A 19,769-nucleotide genomic window follows, 5' to 3' on the forward strand; every position below is an offset into this window, starting at 1 on the left:
TTCAGACTTTTTATGTTTGGAGTCTTTTTTCATATCTCGCTAAGCCAAGGATGTTTGCATTTTGAATACTGGGAATGCAGATAGTGGAAAAGTTTGTATCCATTGGTTCTTTGTACATCCCGGAGGGTTTTCTGCATCATTTTCCTGTATGACAAACAACAAATTAAAATCTGTCTTCCTGTTCTAATTAGTTTTCCTTTTGTATTTCTGTTCCATAACAGATCTTCACAAACAAGTGTATGCGTCATGGTTGTAAACAGAAGGAAATGATCAAGGTCGTGTGTGAGCAGTGCCATCAGAATTTCTGTTTAAAACATCGGCACCCTTTGGACCACGACTGTAAGGTAGATGGGCGGCCTCTGTCAAAAGCAGGGTAAGAATTTAAAGAAGCTGGAAATAAAATGTGACAAAGCAAAAAGTACTTTCTTAATGTAGTACTGCTACCTCCACGATATTAAATTTAGGGTACATTTCTGCAAACCCTTCCTCAAATTACAGCTATGATGCTAAGTTATCTTTTGGAGTGAATTTAGCCTTGTTCATTTTACAGTCAGTGAATTTAATATTAGAGAAGTAGCTCCTATGTTACATGAGGACTTGTTGGCAGTGGTTACAGTCTATATTGATGACCATTTATTGTTTTCTTCTTATCAGTGGGCAGCCACTTTAACAGTTTTTATGGCTTTTGTGTGCATATCATGCATGACAGACAGTTTACAATTTTATATTATGCCTGTAGTTTTTGGTAAAGTTTGGACTCCGATTTATTTGTGTAGGGCCTCGACTCTGACTCTGTATGGAAAAAAACTAAGGGTAATGCTGCTCATCGCCAGAAGTCTAAATCTCAAGATGCAGGCACTCGATGCACTCCTCAGCATGGAGAACATCGACGTCTGTGCAGTAACTGAAACCTGGTTTAAGGCTCCTGAGAGCACCCCAGCGCTACCAGGCTATACCTCGTATCATGCTTTTCGGCCCCAAAACCCGGGCCGAACCACAAAGGGAGGGGGAGTGTCCATATTCATCAAGGACACCTATACCTCCAGGTTAGTAGCAACACATGAAGCATCAGAGACCATACAGGTGCAACTAAACATAGGCAAAACTGCTATACAACTGGTAGCATGTTAAAGACCACCCTCCCAATCTCAGGAACCCCACTCAGCCTTCCTGAAGACATTAAATACCATCATACTGAGAGACTTCAACTACCCAAACATAGATTGGGTACATTATTCTAGCCCTAATACCCTAGCCCAAAGGTTCCTGGAATTCATAAATTCAAATGCACTGGAACAACTAGTCACCTCTCCCACTAGGGGAGATAATATACTAGACTTGATCATCACAAACATGGGGACAAAATGCTCCACACCAGAAGTATACCCCTCACTAGTGAGATCTGACCACAAACTAATCACCCTGGATATACATATCCCACCTCCATCCCCAGTACAAAAGACCACAGTGAAAAGCTTCTCAAAAGCAGACTTCACTCTTTTTAAGACTGAGATGGTATCATTTAAGCCCACTGTGCCAAGATGGTATCTTTTAAGCCCACTGTGCCAGTGGATACCACAATGCCGAATCCTTCACAAATGCTTTCTATGGACATCTCCAAGAATGCATGGATCATGCAATCCCAAATAAATCCAAGTTCCTCTCCACCAATGGCAAGCGTCCTGTCTGGTGGACCTCAGCCATTAACAAATTGTATAACAAAAGAAGGAAGCTACTGCACGTCGGAGCAAAATCCCATGAAGGGAAGACATCTCTGATCAACATTAGCAGAAAACTACATTCTCTCATAAAAACATCCAAGGCCAACTTTGAGAGAAAAATCGCTAGGGACACTAAAGGTAACCACAAAGCCTTCTTCAGCTATGTTAGAAACCTGGGCGGAAACCCTCAGATATGCTCAGAGTTAGTTCACAACAACAAAAAATACACTGAACTCACAGATATTGCCAACATTCTGGCTGACAGGCTCAGTGCAAATTTCTCCCCTCCCTCACCCCCAAAAGAAGAAATACTTATCACAGCTGAATGTAATCTCCCTGTCATCTCAGATGTCCAAGTGAGAACCGCCCTAAACAAAGCTAAAAACACAGCATCAATGGGACCTGACTGTATCCCGGGTTGCGTGTTACGTGAACTCCAAGAGGAGCTAAACCCACACATAAAAATGCTATTTAACCTTAGCCTTACTTCAGGATATGTACCTGAACACTGGCGTACAGCAACAGTGGTCCCACTCCACAAAGGGGGTACCTCTACAGACCCTGGGAACTACCGCCCCATAAGCTTAACCAGCCTGGTCTGCAAAGCTATGGAAAGAATCATTATGGAACTCCTAAACAGAGACATAGGGGACCTACAGACACTTGACCCCACCCAGTTCGGCTTTGTAAAGGGCAGATCCTGCCTTTTGAACCTGGTTGACTTTTCAAAACCGTCACTAGAGCCATTGATGAGGGCAAAGCAGTCCATACAGCCTACCTGGACTTGGCTAAGGCCTTCGACACAATACCCTACTCAGGCATCATAGATAAGCTCAACAGCTTAAACGTAAACCCTTATGTCACTAGATGGGTTGCAAACTGGCTAAAGGACAGAACCCATAAAGTTAAAATCGCTGGAGCAATGTCAGACTCAAAGCCAGTCACAAGTGGTGTCCCACAGGGATCTGTCCTGGGACCCCTCTTGTTCGGCATTTATTTCTCAGATGTTAAAGCAAACATGGGAGGGTTGTGGCTGACAAAGTTTGCAGATGACTGCAAACTAGGCGCCATAGTCGATAGACCAGCGGACACATACATCCTACAAAAAGGCCTCACAGAAACGGACAACTGGTGCCGGAGTCACAACCTTAAATTAAATGCCAAAAAAATGTATAGTCATCCCCTTTGGGAAAAGCAAAGTACCCACAAATTATCACATAGACAGCAACGTACTGAGTACGGAAAAAGTAATCTGAGACCTAGGGACCCAAGTCGACAGTGACCTCTCATTTGACACCAACGTTGCCAAAGTGGTTAGAAAAACATTCTACCTTGCACACCTCATCATGAAGGAATTCACATCCAGATCCAAGGATGTCATTGTACCCCTATACTCCTCCTTCATCAGACCCATGATTGAGTACAATGCCCCATTTGGCATGTACCTCACCCGGCATTTGCAACAGCTGGAGAGACCACAAAAGTACCTCACCAAGAGGATCAAGGGTCTCCAACATATGTCTTATTCTGCCAGACTAAAGAAACTTCAGCTCTATTCCGTAGCATACCGCCTGCTCAGAGGTGATCTCTGCCTGATGTACAAGGCCATGTCCAATCAGGATCTGATGGACATGCTCCACCTCAAAAAATCCAAATCCATCAGGACCACGAGAGCTAAAGACTTAAACCTCGGCACAAGTATGAATAGGACATGCTGGAGGGATAAATTCATAACCCAGAGGCTTCCCATGCTTTGGAACAAGATCCCAGTTCATATTAGGCAGAGCCCCTCGCTGACTCTCTTCAAGAGAAATCTTGATGAGTGGATGGGAGATCGTAAGTTTACCCCAGGGGTCACATCTGTGTCACTGCTAGACAGGGACACAGTAAACTAAGTCTATTATATAAGGGGACCTTCATTGTGTCACTACTAGACAGAGGCACAGTATTCTAAATTTATTCTGTACATTTTTTGTACCACTTCATGGGGTGGCAAAAGCCACATCACTATGGCTAGACTTACAAATGCCCCAGGGCAGATAGCCTAGTACTATACTATGAAACATTAGGATAGAGCAACTTAAAAAAAAAAAAAAAAAAAAACTGAAAAAAAGGAACCATGCTTTCCCAAGGTTGAGAAGTAGGCTGTTTGACTCCAATTTTAGGGTCAGTTCAAGATCGTAATATAAAGTTTGTGACTTACCAAAAGTATTGTATATGAAAAGTGGCAATAAGTATTTGTCTAAAATTTTGTTTGTATGCACACTTTTCTTAGAGTACCAGAGGCTTCCAAATAACTGACGGAATAGAAAGCAAAGAATGTCTAGACATCGGTATAGTCAGCAGAGAAAGCAGATGTTCTTCGTGTTTCACTGTTGCAGTCATCACATTCGGGTGATCTACCTGCAGGTAGCCCTCAGTCGGCCTGAATACCGGAGTCTTGGGATTTCTGCATTGGATGCTGTTGCTTCTTCCATGATGTCCGGTCGTCAAGAGGTATAAAACATCCAGCCGACACCATTACATCAGTCTTTTTCAGATCTGAAGTCTTCTAAAAGATAAGTACCCTGTTGGGGATCCTTTTTTCTTGCTCTAACCGATGTCAGATAAAATTAATAATTGTCTTGCCTGTGGAAAGCAAATACCTCACAGAGATTTTCATTCTTACTGCGTCACCTGTTTAGGCCTAGACCACAATGTCTCTCGCTGTCAGTTTTGTGCTTTGTTCAACACCCAAACTATTCATCGTCTGGCTATTTTTGTCATTAAATTCTTTTGCTCTCGATTTCCGTATTCCAAAATGGCTTTGATAAGCCATCTGACTACTGATCTTCCGAAAAAACATAAGGATAAAGACAGAGACTGCATAGGTCCAGAACTGCCGACGACGCTGCCATTAAGCTAGTTGTCAGTCCGCCGGTACTCAGTGTGGTGCTTTCACAGCCCCTGATAGCAGCTTCTACAGATTTGCAGGCCTCTACTGAGACCCATTCGGAGTCCGGTATGTCATGAGATGCTTCTTCGACTATGGAACCTGTGGTTGTCTCTACCTTGGATAGGTCTGGAGCAGCTGTGCAGGCACCGGCTTCTAAGGGTGTATTCAGGCCTTCCAATTTTCATATTAAACCGACTTTGTTTCAAACCAAAAGTACCAAATTCTCAGACCTAAAGTTCGCACTACACCTAGGAAACCGACGACCAAAGCACATTCTCCGGCCCACATGCCTCAAAGACAAATGCTTAGAATGGCTGAAGACCTTATTACTTTAATTAGGGGAAGTCAGCCTTCCCCTTCAAAAAGACCAAGAACTGATTTTCCTTCTGATTCTTCTGATCAGGAGTCTGATGACTCTGACCCTTCTGATTACCAGAACATACCCTTATCTACCTGTGAGTATTCTGATGCAGAGGATTCCATTCCCTCTGCTTCCCCACCAGAAGATTTTTCCTTTGGTGAAACCCTGCATACCCTTAGAGAGCATTACCTCTGGGAGAGCCAGGACTACTCTCAGTCCAAAAAGAGACTCTGGGAATTTTTAAACTTGCCTCAGCACAGGCCTCTAGCTATCCCTCCTGTTCTGGCAATTGTAGATGATGTCTTCTTGGATTCCAGCCTTACCCCTGATACTTTGCCTCCAGCTCTCAGAAAACCTGACAGGTACTATAGAGTACCTGACTCCCACAAATTGCTACAACAGCCAAAAATCCTACCCCTTCGGACAGAGATTCTAGGGCTTTAGACAGATGGGGGTAAGAAGGTATACACCTCTGCTACTCTTGCCATGAGGGCTTTAAATTGCTAGTTTCATATGTTAAACTATCAGCGATATGTTTTGGAGCTAATTAAACAGAAAATTGTTGATTCCTGATTTATAAGAGTTAATGCATTTTGCTAACTAATTTGTTAAACATACCTTGCAATGTGGTTTTGATGCCTTAGAAGCATCTTGCAGGGCTGCTGTCACTGGGTCTGTTCTTAGAAGGCATGCTTGGCTTAAGGAACAAAACTTTGACAGGCCATGTCAAAGCAAAATTACTAGATGCACCTTTAAATCAAGAGCGTCTGTTTGGCAATAAAGCAGAAGTAGTTCTCAAAAGGATGGAGGAAAAAGCTAAATCTATGCAAACTGTTAAAGATTTCTTACAAGTACAGCCACCTAGATTCAGTAGGCGTTCGCCTTCAAAAAACTGGTCTTTTCTAGTCCCTCCCAGACCTTCAGTCCAAATCCAGGGGCAGCAGACCACCAAGACTACAGTCTCAAGGTATGCACAGATCTAAGCAATGGAGTGCACCCACGTCCAAAACTGGAGTAGTAAGCTGCCATCCTTTGTTAAAATCTCACAATGACTTATCCTCAACTCTTTCAAGCCTTGCCCAAGTACTTGCACGTATAGGAAGAAAACTTGCCCTGCATGCCAAAAACTGGGAGTGCATTACCCAGGACAAATGGGTCTTAAACATTGTCTCCCAGGGATACAGATTCAACTTCCACTCACTTCCAACCTCAAGCGGATGGCCAGACCTCCCTCCCAAACCAGTGGGCAGAGGCCCAAAAGCAGGTACTTTCTCTTCTCAACATCAAGGCTATTCAACCTGTCCCAGCAGAACAAAAGGGACACTGCTTTTATTCCAGACTTGTTTCTGGTACCCAGAAAAGAAAACTCTTGACATCCTGTCCTGGATCTGTCTATTCTCAACACCTTTCTGGTGGTTTTAAAATTCAGAATGCTTACTGTCCAGCAGCTGCTTCCTATGCTAGCCAAGGGCTCCTGGCTAGCAACCCTAGACTTAAAAGAAGCTTATTTGCACATCCCCATAAGGGAATCTTGCAGGAAATACCAATGTTTCAGAGCAGGCTCTATGTATTATCAGTTTTCAGCACTTCCCTTTGGCTTATCTACTACACCCAGGGTATTCACAAAATGCCTAGCTTCAGCCATTGCATATTACAGGCAAAGAATGATTCAAATTTACCCATGCTTGGATGATTGCCTGATTCAGCCAGACAGTCAGGAATTGCTACAACACCTGACATTTGTAAAGAGGCATCTAACTTCACTGGAGTACACCATCAACAAAAAGAAATTGCATCTGGTACCCAGCCAACAGATTGTATTCCTGGGAGCAAGCTTGAACACAACTTCCCAGATGGCATTCCTCACTCCAGAAAAACAAATTTATTTGACAAACTACTTCAGTCTACTGGCCACCAAAACCCAGCTATCTGCAAGAAAAATACTGCAAACCCTTGGGTTCATGGCCTCTTGCATTCTACTAATTCCATATGCAAGACTGCATATGAGGAAACTTCAATGGTACTTAAAAAGTCTGTGGTGTCAGCATTCTCAGGACCTGGAAACAATGATTCCTATCATTCCTTGCCTAAGGACAGAGTTCCTTTGGTGGGCGGAGGCCTGCTACCACAAGGGACTCACTTTCACTTAACCCCCTGCCACCCAAACCCTAACAGACGCATCAGACTATGCGTGGAAGGCTCACATGGCAGGACAATGCATTCAAGGCAAATGGAGCCCAAAGCAAATGCACCTGCATATCAATCAAAAAAGAAATGTTAGCTGTACAGAATGCTCTGACAGCTTTCAAAGGCCTTATTCTTCCAGGACAACTATTTGTAAAGACAGACAACACCACAGTTATGTGGTACATAAACAAGCAGGGGAGAACCCATTCCTACCCCCCCTCTGCAGATTAGCCATCCCTCTGTGGAACATGGCTTTGAGCAACCAAGTGCACCTGCAAGCTCAATTCCTGACGGCAAACTAAATTCACTGGCAGACGACTTAAGTATAATTCTCATGGACCCACAGGAGTGTAAACTGGAACCCAAAATATTCAAGCTTTTGAGGAACATATGGGGGCCACCAGCGGTGGACCTCTTTGCTTCCCCTCAGAACTATCAATTGAGCAAATATTGCACCAGAACTCCCCAAAGGCAAGCTTGGAAAGTGGATGCCCTATCCTTTACCTGGGAAGGCCTCTCAATCTATGCCTTTCCCTCCCTGCACAAGCCAAGAACAATCCTGATTGCACCAGACTGGCCACGCCAGCACTGGTGTCCTTTTTTGCACAGTGTGACAGTAATGCCACCACGGCAACTGCCTCAGACCCCCTCCCTGCTGTCCCAGCAGGAGGGCTAGATTTTGCACCCTCAGCTCCAGACCCTGAACCTAGCAGCCTGTCTAAGCAGGTGCTGGATGTCTTCCTTGAGGCAAGGAGGCCTAGTACTAGAAAATCCTATTTGGAAAAGTGGAAAAGATACTGCTCCTGGAGCCAGTCTCAGGGAATGGACACAGCTGTGCCCAGCTTACCTCATATACTGGGTTACCTAACAGAAGTGCTCCACAAAGGCCTATCCTATTCCATTAAGATTCATGCCTCTGCCATCTCAGCTGATTATAACACTGAGCCACCCCCTTTTCCTCTCATCCTCCGGTCAAACAGTTCCTGAGAGGAGCCAAAAATTTAAGCCCCCCCCCCCAGGGGAGCTCCCACTCTTGCCCTGGGACCTTAACTTTGTATTGGAAAAGCTCACGCTTCCACACTTTGAACCTGCCTTCACAGCAGAGTTACAGTTCCTCTCCTGGAAAACAGCTTTACTTCTAGCCATCACTTCAGCAAGAAGAGTGTCTGAATTGCAGGCCCTTATGGCCGTGGAACCCTTCATTATCTTCCATGCGGACAGGGTGTCCCTCAGGGCTAACCCATCATTTATGCCCAAGGTGATATCGAGTGTGGCTTTAAACCAATCCATTCATTTGCCAACTTTTTTCCCTAATCCTCAGAATAAAGGAGAAAGGATCCTGCACTCCCTGGACGTGCACAGACAGCTCAGGTTCTATCTGGACAGGGAATACTGAAGAACTGGAACACAACACAAGCAGTACAAGCTGTTGAAATGTCTTTTAATTCTGGTACCTCGACTCCAGATTTATTTTAAATTATAAAACTCTCTTTCTGAATGGTTTCAATATTGAAATGTAAAAAACATTTTGTATAAAAAATTTTTGTATTTCAGTCACATTCACATTCTATTATATGCATTCAAGTAAAGGTGTATTTAGACACAGGAGATGGGGTGCATCAAGCATAATTAAATCAATGTTTGGTAATGTAAAAGATTTTTGATTCATGGAGGGAAACTCAAAGTTTATATATATATATTTGATGCACCGCATTTTGTATACAACAAGAAGTATGTGATTGTAAGGTGAAGTCAGCAATTTTAAAGTGGAAACTTCATAGTGAAATGTGCTTAATTTGTGATTTAATGAGTCTTGTTGAATCAATTATTTATGCAAATGATATAAGATGTATTATAAAAGGGGTGTTGGTTTAGAAAAATGTATTCCATGAGAAGGCGAAGGCCGAGGTACCAGAATTAAAAGACATTTCAACAGCTTGTACTGCTTGTGTTGTGTTCCAGTTCTTCAGTATTTCCAGTTATCGTACTAGGAGTTTGTTTCTTTGGTCTATCTGGACAGGACTAAGCCTTTCAGAAAATCTGACCAGCTGCTAGTCAGCTTTGCTGTAGGGGCAGAGGGCAAGGCCATTTCAAAGCAAACCATTTCTAAATGGATATCACACTGCATCCATTTCTGCTACAAACACCATGAGAAACCTACCCCACATTCCACTAGGGCTACATCAACCTCTACAGAATTCCTCAGGGGAGTCCCTACCAGGAACATCCTGGAAGCTGCAACCTGGAGCTCTGTACACACTTTCACCAAGCATTACCACTTGCCTATCTTTTCTAAATCCAGAGCTGGATTTGCCACAGCAGTCTTACAGGGCCTGATTGCCAGCCCTAATGCTTCCTAACTGCCTCCACCCTTCCTCAGTTTTGAGAATCTGCCTAAATGTGATGACTGCAACAGTGAAACTCGAAGAACATAGTACAGTTGTGTACAATTACCTTAAATGTAGATGTTAGAGTGTATTCACTGTTGCAGTCCTGGTTACCCTCCCTCCAGCTCCCTGACTTCTCTTTACGTCTGCCTATCTTTTTTTTGTTTGGCATACCTTATATCATGTGTATTTGCTTTTTGCTGGGGGTGTTCCATACCATGTAATTGCTTCCTATTTTTGGAGGCACCTGACATCTGGGGCAAGAAAAACTGATTGTAATGGCGTCAGCTGCATGTTTTTATACCCCTGACGACCTGACATCATGGAAGAAGCGACAGCATCCGATGCAGAAATCCCAAGACTCTGGTATTCAGGCTGACTGAGGGCTACCTGCAGGCAGATAACCCAAATGTGATGACTGCAACAGTGAATACACTTGGATATCTACATTTATGGTAACTGTACACAACTATACTTTACAATTCACGTAACAATTTGAAATGTCGGGACCTGCTAGAGCAAGTCCCAAAATATGCAAACTGAAGGGAAAAAGATCAGACTTGCATATACCAAGTCTGAGATGCCATTTCTTGGAATATCTCCCATTTTTTTCAAGGTATGGCTGTCTCGTAGTTGGTATATATAAGATGTTCATCGTGATACACAAAAAGATCAGACTTGCATATACCAAGTCTGAGATGCCATTTCTTGGAATAACTCCCATTTTCTTCAAGGTATGGCTGTCTCGTAGTTGGTGTATTTAAGATATTCATCGTGATACACTGCTGCAGTCATCACACTTGGGTTATCCCCGCAGTCGGCCCAAGTTCCAAAGTCTTGGTCCGGCGTCGGTTGTCGTCGCTTCTTCCCTGACGTCAGAGCTCCAGGGGTATATAAGATGCAGCCGACTCCATTTTCTTCAGTCTTTCTTGCCGCGCGGTGCCCGACGCAAAAGCAGTTTGCAAGTGCCGGTCAGACGACTCCTGAGATTTTCATTCCGAATCCAGAACCAAAGTCTTCTACAAAGCTAAGTACCCCGTTGGGGAAACTTTTTCTTGCCTCAGACCGATGTCAGTAAAAGTTAATAATTGTATTTCTTGTGGGAAACAAATACCTCATAAGGATTTCCATTCCTATTGTATCCCATGTCTAGGCCCTGACCACGACGTCACTGGTGGTCGATTTTGTGCTAGGTGTAACAAATGTACTATTAAACGTCGGTCGGAATTTGTCCGACATTATTTTCGTAGAAAATTCAATTATACCATGGCGTCGGATCAACAGACCGGAATACTCAAAAAAACGCAAAGAGAAGGACAGACATCCCAGGCCTAAAACTGACGATGAGGCTTCCACTAGGCCATTCGCCGGTTCTCCGGTTTTCAGTGAGGTGCCTTCGCAGCCCCTGACGACCACTGGCTTGGAACTTTTTCAGACCCCTGCCGACTCCCACGTGGAGATGGCTGGGCCTTCGGATGCACCCGATGTCAGACCTACCGAGTGTCTGCCTTCTGAGGCCTCCGGAGTACCTGAACAGCCTGCAGCTTCAGAGGGTGTATTCAGACCCTCTCAGCTAATTTTCAAACCTGCTAAGCCTAAATCCAAGAAACAGCTGCATCCTCCAACTCAGGCCTCCATGCCTAAGAAACAGATGCTCAAAATGGCCAAATACTTAATTACTCTGATCAAGGGGTCCCATCCCTCCTGCTAAAAGGCCTAGGCAGGATGCAGATGATGATTCATCCGATCAGGTGTCCTCTCCTCTGACTCTTCCTCAGACCCAGGATACCCCCTCCCCCCTTATGAGGATTCAGATGCTGTGGAATCCATTCCTTCAGCCTCTCCTCCAGAGGACTATTCTTTTGGGGAAACCTTACATACCATGAGGGAACATTTTCATTGGGAGGGTCAGGATTATTCAGACTCCAAAAAAGGCTCAGAGAATTCCTGTTGTTACCTCAACACAGACCCCTAGCTATTCCACCAGTGTTAGATATTGTGGATGATGTGTATTTAGAATCTAGCCTAAATCCTGATTCTTTACCTCCAGCTCCAGTTAAACCTGACAGATATTACAGAGTCCCTGACTCCCACAAATTTCTTTATAAAAGCCCTGTTGCTGACCCTGAAATCATTTCTCAGGGCCCAAAAGGCGTAAAGGCTCCTACAGCAAAAACATCCAGTCCCCTCTGACAGATTCCAGGGCATTAGACAGATGGGGAAAGAAAGTATACACTTCTGCAACCTTAGCAATGAGAGCATTAAATTGCCAGTTTCACATTCTTAAATATCAGCAGTATTTGTTGTCTCATTTAAAACAAAAAATGCTTCCAGATTCAGAACCTCCAAACTTTAAGGAAATGCAGGATTTATTGCATGCAGATGAACACGTGGGAAAACACACCTTGCAATGTGGTTTTGATTCCGTAGAGGCCTCCTGTAGAGCAGCAGTTACAGGCTTGGTCATTAGAAGACATGCTTGGCTGACAGAGCAGACTTTACCAGAACATGTTAAAGCAAAGTTATTGGATGCGCCCTTGCAGCAGGATGTTTTATTTGGAGCCAAGGCTGAAGAGGTTTTAAAGAAAATAGGGGATAAAGCAAAATTTATGCAAACAGTGAAGGATTTCCTAACTGTACAGCCTCCTCGTTTCAGCAGAAATTGGTCCTTTCCAGTTGCAGACAGGCCTCCAAGAGGCAGAGGTCAACCACAAGGTACTTGCAGATCTCGACAATGGGGCACTTCAGCCCAGAAAGAAGGGGAAGGCAGACCCCCAACCTTATAAAAAGCAGACCCAATGACTTCCCACTACAGCTGCCCAACCATCTCTCTTGGCAGCACCCTTGGGGGGGAAACTGATTCTTTTTTTTTTCTCACAACTGGCAGGTTATCACCAAAGACAAATGGGTCCTCGATATTGTGTCTCAAGGTTACAGATTCCACTTCCACACTCTGCCAAGGTTAAAAGGAATGCCAAATTTGCCACCAAATCAATGGGCAGAGGCTCAGAAGCAAATTACGACTCTCATGGACATGAGAGCTATTCAAGAGGTACCAATACAGGAGCAAGGACAAGGATTTTACGCAAGACTCTTTCTGGTACCCAGAAAGGACAAAGCCTGGAGACCCATTCTGGATCTTTCAACTCTAAACACTTACTTGGATGTCCCAAAATTCAAAATGTTGACACTACAGCAGCTTCTTCCCATGCTGGGCAAGAAAGCTTTGCTCATAACATTGGACCTCAAGGAGGCATACCTGCATGTCTCTATCAGACAAAACTGCAGAAGATACCTCAGATGCTTAGCAGGTTCAATGCACTACCAGTTCTCTGCACTGCCCTTTGGCTTATCTACTACGCCCAAGGTCTTCACAAAATGCCTGGCACCAGTAATTGCATTTTGCAGACAAAAAGGAATTCAAATTTACCCATACTTGGACGACTGCCTGATTCAAGCAGAGAGCAAAGACACTCTTCTAAAGCATCTGGCGTTTGTAAAAAGGCTGCTAGTTTGCCTAGGGTACACAGTAAACGAAAATAAATCAAACCTAGTACCCTCACAACAGATAATATTCCTGGGTGCCAGCTTAAATACAACGGCCCAGATGGCTTATCTCACGCCAGACAAACAAAGACAACTGACTCTCTACTTCCAACTAATGGCAACAACAACCCAACTCCCTGCAAGAAAAATTCTGCAGGCCTTGGGTTACATGGCAGCTTGCATTCTACTAATTCCATATGCAAAACTGCATATGAGGAAACTACAGTGGTACCTAGAGTGTCTGGTCACAACACTCTCACAGTTGGGAAACAGTAATACCTCTCATTCCTTCCCTCCAACAGGAGTTTCGATGGGCTCAAGCTTGTCACCTCAACAAGGAACAGCCTTTCACTTTGCCCACAGCCAGGCAAACACTGACAACAGATGCTTCAGATTACGCCTGGGGAGCACGCATGAGAGGAAAATGTATTCAAGGCAAGTGAAACACAGAACGAAGGCATCTTCACATCAATCAAAAAGAGATGCTAGCTGTACAAAATGTACTCCTAGCTTTCAAGGACCTCCTTCATCCAGGACAACTATTACTGAGGACAGACAATACCACAGTTATGTGGTACATAAACAAGCAAGGGGGAACTCATTCATACCCCCTATGCAGACAAGCCATGATTTTGTGGAACACGGCCATAGCCTATTAGGTTAATCTGCAAGCACATTTCCTGCCAGGAGAGAAAAATACACTGGCAGACTTGAGCAGAAACATCATGGATCCACACGAGTGGCAACTGAATCCACAACTGTTCAAGGTAATAGCACAGAAATGGTGGAACCCGGACATAGACCTGTTCGCATCTCCAAAGAATTGCCAGCTTCAGAAATTCTGCACGAGGACTTGCCATCCGCAAGCATGGAAGGTGGATGCCCTCTCTTTCAGCTGGAAAAACCTAAATGTATACGCTTTCCCACCACTGCCTCTCCTTTTAAAGGTTCTCATAAAAGCCAGACAAGAAAGGCCAAAGATGATCCTAATTGCTCCAGACTGGCCACACCAGCACTGGTACCCAATCTTAAGGAACTTGGCCCAAGGACCACCATGGATATACTGCCTCAAATCTCTCAACTTCTGACTCTGCAAAACAATCAGATACTACACAGCCAGCTCAAGACTTTAAACCTAGCTGCATGGAAAATTCTCTAGTCAAACAAACAATGCCTCTCTCCAAAGCTGTTATGGATGTCATTCTGGAGTCCAGGAGGCCCAGCACCAGGAAAGCATACTCTAATAAATGGAAGAGATTCTGTGCCTGGAACCAGGCTGTCACAACCTTGATCCTCTTGTCACAAATATTGCTCAGATACTCCAATATTTAACTGAGATGCTGGACAAGGGCCTATCTTTTTCATCCATCAAGATCCATGCTTCAGCCATCTCTGCTAATTACAACACGGATTCTCCTATTTTTTCACACCCTTTGGTAAAACAGTTCCTCAGAGGGGCTAAGAATTTAAGACCGCCCCGTAGAGCACCAACTCCAGCTTGAGATCTCAACTTTGTTTTGGAAAAATTAACTTTACCTCCTTTTGAACCAGCTAACGCAGCAGACTTAAAATATCTTTCTTGGAAAATGGCTCTGCTCTTGGCAATAACCTCAGCATGCAGAATTTCAGAATTACAGGCCCTAATGGCAGTGGAACCCTTTGTCATATTCCACCAAGACAGAGGGTATCTTTGAGAACAAACCCTTCTTTTATGCCAAAGGTGGTATCAAGTGTGGCTCTGAACCAAACTATTCATTTGCCAACCTTTTATCCAAATCCACAGAAGAAAGGGGAGAGACTACTACATTCTTTGGACATCCACAGACAGTTACGCTACTATCTGGACAGAACTAAAGCTTTCAGAAAGACTGAGAAATTGTTTGTCTCCTATGCTGCAGGAAAACCGGGAAAAGCCATTTCAAAGCAGACCATCTCCAAATGGATAGGCCACCATAAATTTCTGCTATACTCATCATGGGAAAACTGCACCTAGTAACATTAAGTCCCATTCCACCAGGGCAACTGCCACTTCCTTCCTCAGAGGGGTTCCCACCAAAGACATTTTGGAAGCAGCAACTTGGGAGTTCTGTGCATACTTTCACTAAGCATTACCATCTACCCCTTTGAGCTGGCTTTGCCACTGCAGTTCTGCAGGGCCTGATAGCCAACCTTAATGCTGTATAGTACTAACCACCCCACTTCTGCTTTGGGATTCTACCCAAGTGTGATGACTGCAGCAGTGTATCACGATGAACATAGTACAGTTTTGTACCTACCATAAATGTAGATGTTCGAGTGATTACACTGCTGCAGTCCATTTTACCCTCCCTCCATCCCCTCTTATTTCTTGCTATTTTTCCATGGTATTCCTCCCTTGTTGCCTATGGGGAATATTTGCTGGTGACATTAGATAATTATTTGTTTGCTTTCTGATGTATGTTTTAATAGCAATTTACTTTGCCTACCTTTTGGGGGCACCTGACATCTGGGGCAAGAAAAACTGAAGAAAATGGTGTCGGCTGCATCTTATATACTCTTGGCGCTCTGATGTCAGGGAAGAAGCGACGACAACCGACGCCGGACCAAGACTTTGGAACTCTGGCCGACTGCGGGACCGCCTGACTGCAGGATAACCCAAGTGTGATTACTGCAGCAGTGTATTCACTCAAACATCTACATTTATGGTAGGTACAAAACTGTACTTTCAGTGGTATGGGGCTAGCTCCCCCACGTGGGGAGAGTGCAGGGTGGGGCTTGCCCCCCTGCAAAAAAAGTTTGAAGGAGAAGAGTGATTTTTTTCCCCACATTTGCTTTTCTCTGTCGTCAGTCTTTTTTGTTCTCAGCTTTTTGAGTGCCGACATTTTAATAGGAAGTCTCTGTTCCATGCCCAGAGGGGTATATCACTTTAACTAGAGCATTTGAGAAGTTTAAAATTGGTGGCTGCTACTTGAAGTCTGGCTGACTTCCTATGTATTTTGTTGCCTTTCTAAGCCGACGAAAGAAAACCAAGCTCCTTATTTGCAAAGCAGCATCTTGACTTGTTCATGTCAAATAACCATGAGCCAGTTTGTCCTGCTTTGCAGGAAATTTGAATCTGTCATTTATATGTCACTGGGCAATTGCTGCCACTTAATTCTGCTCATCTTCTGTCACCCTCCCCCCATCAAACATAGCAGAAAAAAGCAAATGTCTCCAGTTTACAAAATCTTCAGCCTTTCATAGCTCAAATATTTTTGAAAGGTCCTGGAAGCATCCTCATCAGATTGTTAGTAAGAATCATGAAAATAATTTTTGTTTAATTCTTTCAGTTTCAAAGCCAGTCATTCTTAATAGGGTCATGGTGGTAGTAAGCTGAATCGGAAAACCAGAATTTCCAATCTTGAGCAGCATTCCCCAATTAATCTTGTGGGATTCTCTATTTCCTAGTAAAGCAAAGTGATGCCCAGACATTCTGAATTGACTGCTTTCAAGCCAGAGGCACAATAGCTACATTGTAAGATTTGCTTATATTACCCGTGCCTTACTCAGCGCCAGAGAAGACTGAGCCCAGCAGCCCTTAGAAAGATTTCCTCCGTTTGTCTTCTTAGTGATTTCACCTTTTCGGTTACTAAATGCACAATTCTTGTGTGACTATAGTGTAAGGAAGGGGCATGGACTGACTGAGCTAAATGCCATGTCCTTTGTCTCCTCTCAATTCGCCACCACTGACTGACGCAGCTGCTTTTGCACTACAGTGTTCTTATCCCCCTACAGTCCCTCATGCACAGTAGTCCCACGAAACTTCTGTTTCCTTCTAGTCTGCAGAAGACAGTCCGCTATCTTCTAGGTGATAATCACAGATTGTAATTTGGAAGTGCTGCATCTTCATCCCCACTGCTTAATATTCTGCAGAGAACTGCTCATGAACAGAGAAACATCTTCATTAGCTAAAAAATACAACCCTGACCTCCCCTAATGTATAATGTGTTCACCTTGATTGCACAAGAATGTCTTTTCCATGAAAATTGTGATCAGAAAGGGAGAAGCATACTGAGTTTTACACCATCTTTAAATATAGATGTCCTTCAAGGATGCATCTGCAGTCCTTACAAATGGGTTGTCCTGTCGTCAGGCAGCCCTTCGGTCGGCCGGATTCCAAAGTCTGGGTCTGGCCTCGGCTGGTGTCGCACTTCACCCGACGTCATAGCTGCAGTTCTTCGGGTATAAAGGCATCAGCCGACGCCATTTTCCCCAGTCTTTCTTGCCGCTGGCTCAAGCAGAAGCTGTTCGCAAGTGCCGGTCGGTCAGATCCAGAGATTACTACTACCGAATACTACTCAAGACTTCTAAAAGCTAAGTACCCGCTGGGGACTCTTTCTTGCCTCAGCCGATGTCAGAAAAAGTGAATAACTGTTTAACTTGTGGGAAACAAATACCTCATAAAGATTTCCACTCTTACTGCTTACCTTGTTTAGGCCCAGACCACGACGTAGCAGCTTGTTTAGTCTGTGCTTTTCAACCGACGGACGCTTAGACGTCGGTCGGAGTTTGCTGAACAGTTTTTCGGCTCAGATTTTGCGTACATAATGCCGTCTGATCCTCCGACTTCACAAGTTGTTAAGAAACGCAAAGAAAAGGACCGACACTCGCGGTCCGCGGTTTCGGCCGAAACCGCTGTTAAGCAAACCGCGAGCGTCTCGGTTTCGGCCGAAATCGAGCAAACGGTTCTATTTTCAGCCGAATCCATGACTACTACCGAGGCCCCTTCTAACCTGGTTGAATCGGCCTCTGAAATTCAACCTGCTACTGTGGTTTCACAAGAATTATCGGACACCATCCCTTTGGATGTTTCAACCCCTGCATGTGGTGCTGCTAGGCCGCCTGCAGCCATGTCCATAAAGGCCTTTGCCAGGGCTAAAGCAGCCAAAACTTCTAAGTCTGTGTCTGTTAAGCCCCCCTCTCACAGGCCCAGTTCCAGTTCCCAAATGCTTACTCTGGCAGAGGATCTCATCTCTTTAATAAGGGGATCCCAACCTCATCCAGACAGGGCCTCTCAACCTCCTCCAGAAAAGAGACCTAGAGCAGAGCCCCCTGAGCCAGTGTCCTCAGATGATTCTTCTGATGATTCAGACAATACAGACCATCCAGAGGCTTCTTTTTCTCCTTATGAAGACTCCGATGCTGAGGAATCGATTCCTTCTGCCTCTCCACCAGAGGAATTTTCCTTTGGGGAAACCTTACATGCCATGAGAGAGCAATTTCAATGGCAGGGGCAAGATTTCTCAGATTCAAGGAAAAGGCTTAGGACTTTTTTGCATTTACCACAACATAGGCCTTTAGCTATACCTCCAGTTCTTCCTGTTGTAGATGATGCATTTAATGATGCTTGCACTGCTCCTGATACTTTGCCTCCAGCCCCTGCTAAGCCCGATAGGTTCTACAGGGTCCCGGACACACATCACCATTTATACAAGGCTCCTTTTGCAGATCCCGAGACTATCTCCCAGGGGCCTAAGGCAGTAGCTTCGACCTCAGTTAAAAATCCTCTCCCCTCTGAAAGGGAATCCAGGTCCTTAGAGAGATGGGGTAAAAAAGTCTACACCTCTGCTACTCTCTCAGCTAGGGCATTGAACTGTCAGTTTCATATGATCCAATACCAGGAGTTTATGCTTGATCAGTTAACTAAGAAACTATCCTCTGATGATTCTTTAGATAAGAAATATGTTCTAGAAATGGTGCATAACATTCAGCAGGTTAGTAACCATTCTTTAAAATGTGGCTATGATGCACTGGAGGCTTCCTTTAGATCAGCCATGACTGGCACAGTTATAAGAAGGCATGCATGGTTGAAAGAACAGGTCTTGCCGGATCATGTTAAAGCAAAACTATTAGATGCTCCTATGGATAAGGTCAGTTTATTTGGTTCTCCTGCTCAGCAGGTACTGAAGAAAATGGAAGAAAAGGCAAAATCTGTACAAACAGTGAAAGATTTCCTACAGGTTCAGCCTCCAAGGTTTAGCAGGAACTGGCCTTCCAAAAATTGGTCCTTTCCAGACTCCTCTAAAACACAGAGAGGCAGGAATAGGCGTTCAAGAGGCAGAAACCAATCCAGAGGAGGTGCCTACAGGGGACGCCAGTGGCAAGGCAACAACCAGCGAGGCACAGACACAACTACTACCACTGCAACAGGACAATCGCATTGACTTGGCTCTGGCACCGCCTACCAGGGAACAAATAGCAGCACCCTTAGGCGGAAAGTTAGCCTTATTTTCAAAAAACTGGCACTACATCAGAAGAGACAAGTGGATTTTGCAAACTATAGACCAAGGCTACAGGTTTCATTTCCATACTTTACCAGGAAAAAGAGGAATGCCAAAACTACCACCAAATCAAAAGACAGAAGCTCTAAAACAAATAGCTCAATTAGCAAAGATGAGAGCTGTGGAAAGGGTACCATCTATGGAACAAGGAAAGGGATTTTACTCCAGACTCTTCCTGGTACCAAGAAAAGAGAAAAATTGGAGGCCTATTCTCGACCTGTCCACTCTAAACACATTCATCATTGTTCCAAAATTCAAAATGCTGACCCTACAGCAACTTCTTCCCATGCTGGGCAAGGAGTATTGGCTGGTGACTCTAGATCTCAAGGAGGC

General features: G+C 44.3%; 1 protein-coding gene across 5 annotated transcripts in view; it reads left to right on the top strand.

Annotated features, from left to right (window-relative positions):
- Positions 1 to 19,769, top strand: part of ZFAND2A (zinc finger AN1-type containing 2A) — a 573,689-nt gene that overhangs the window by 322,192 nt on the left and 231,728 nt on the right. For 4 of the 5 annotated variants that reach the window (XM_044089765.1, XM_044089767.1, XM_044089766.1 and 1 more), the window contains exon 5: positions 222 to 373. In XM_044089765.1, the coding sequence (XP_043945700.1) occupies positions 222 to 373 (152 nt within the window). Of the gene's footprint in view, positions 1 to 221; positions 378 to 19,769 lie in introns of those variants that run through there. The other variant, XM_044089768.1, reaches the window with a different exon arrangement.

The sequence above is a fragment of the Protopterus annectens genome, chromosome 12.part0 (genome assembly GCF_019279795.1).
Source record: "Protopterus annectens isolate FY-2018-M chromosome 12.part0, PAN1.0, whole genome shotgun sequence".
Taxonomy (NCBI): domain Eukaryota; kingdom Metazoa; phylum Chordata; order Ceratodontiformes; family Protopteridae; genus Protopterus; species Protopterus annectens.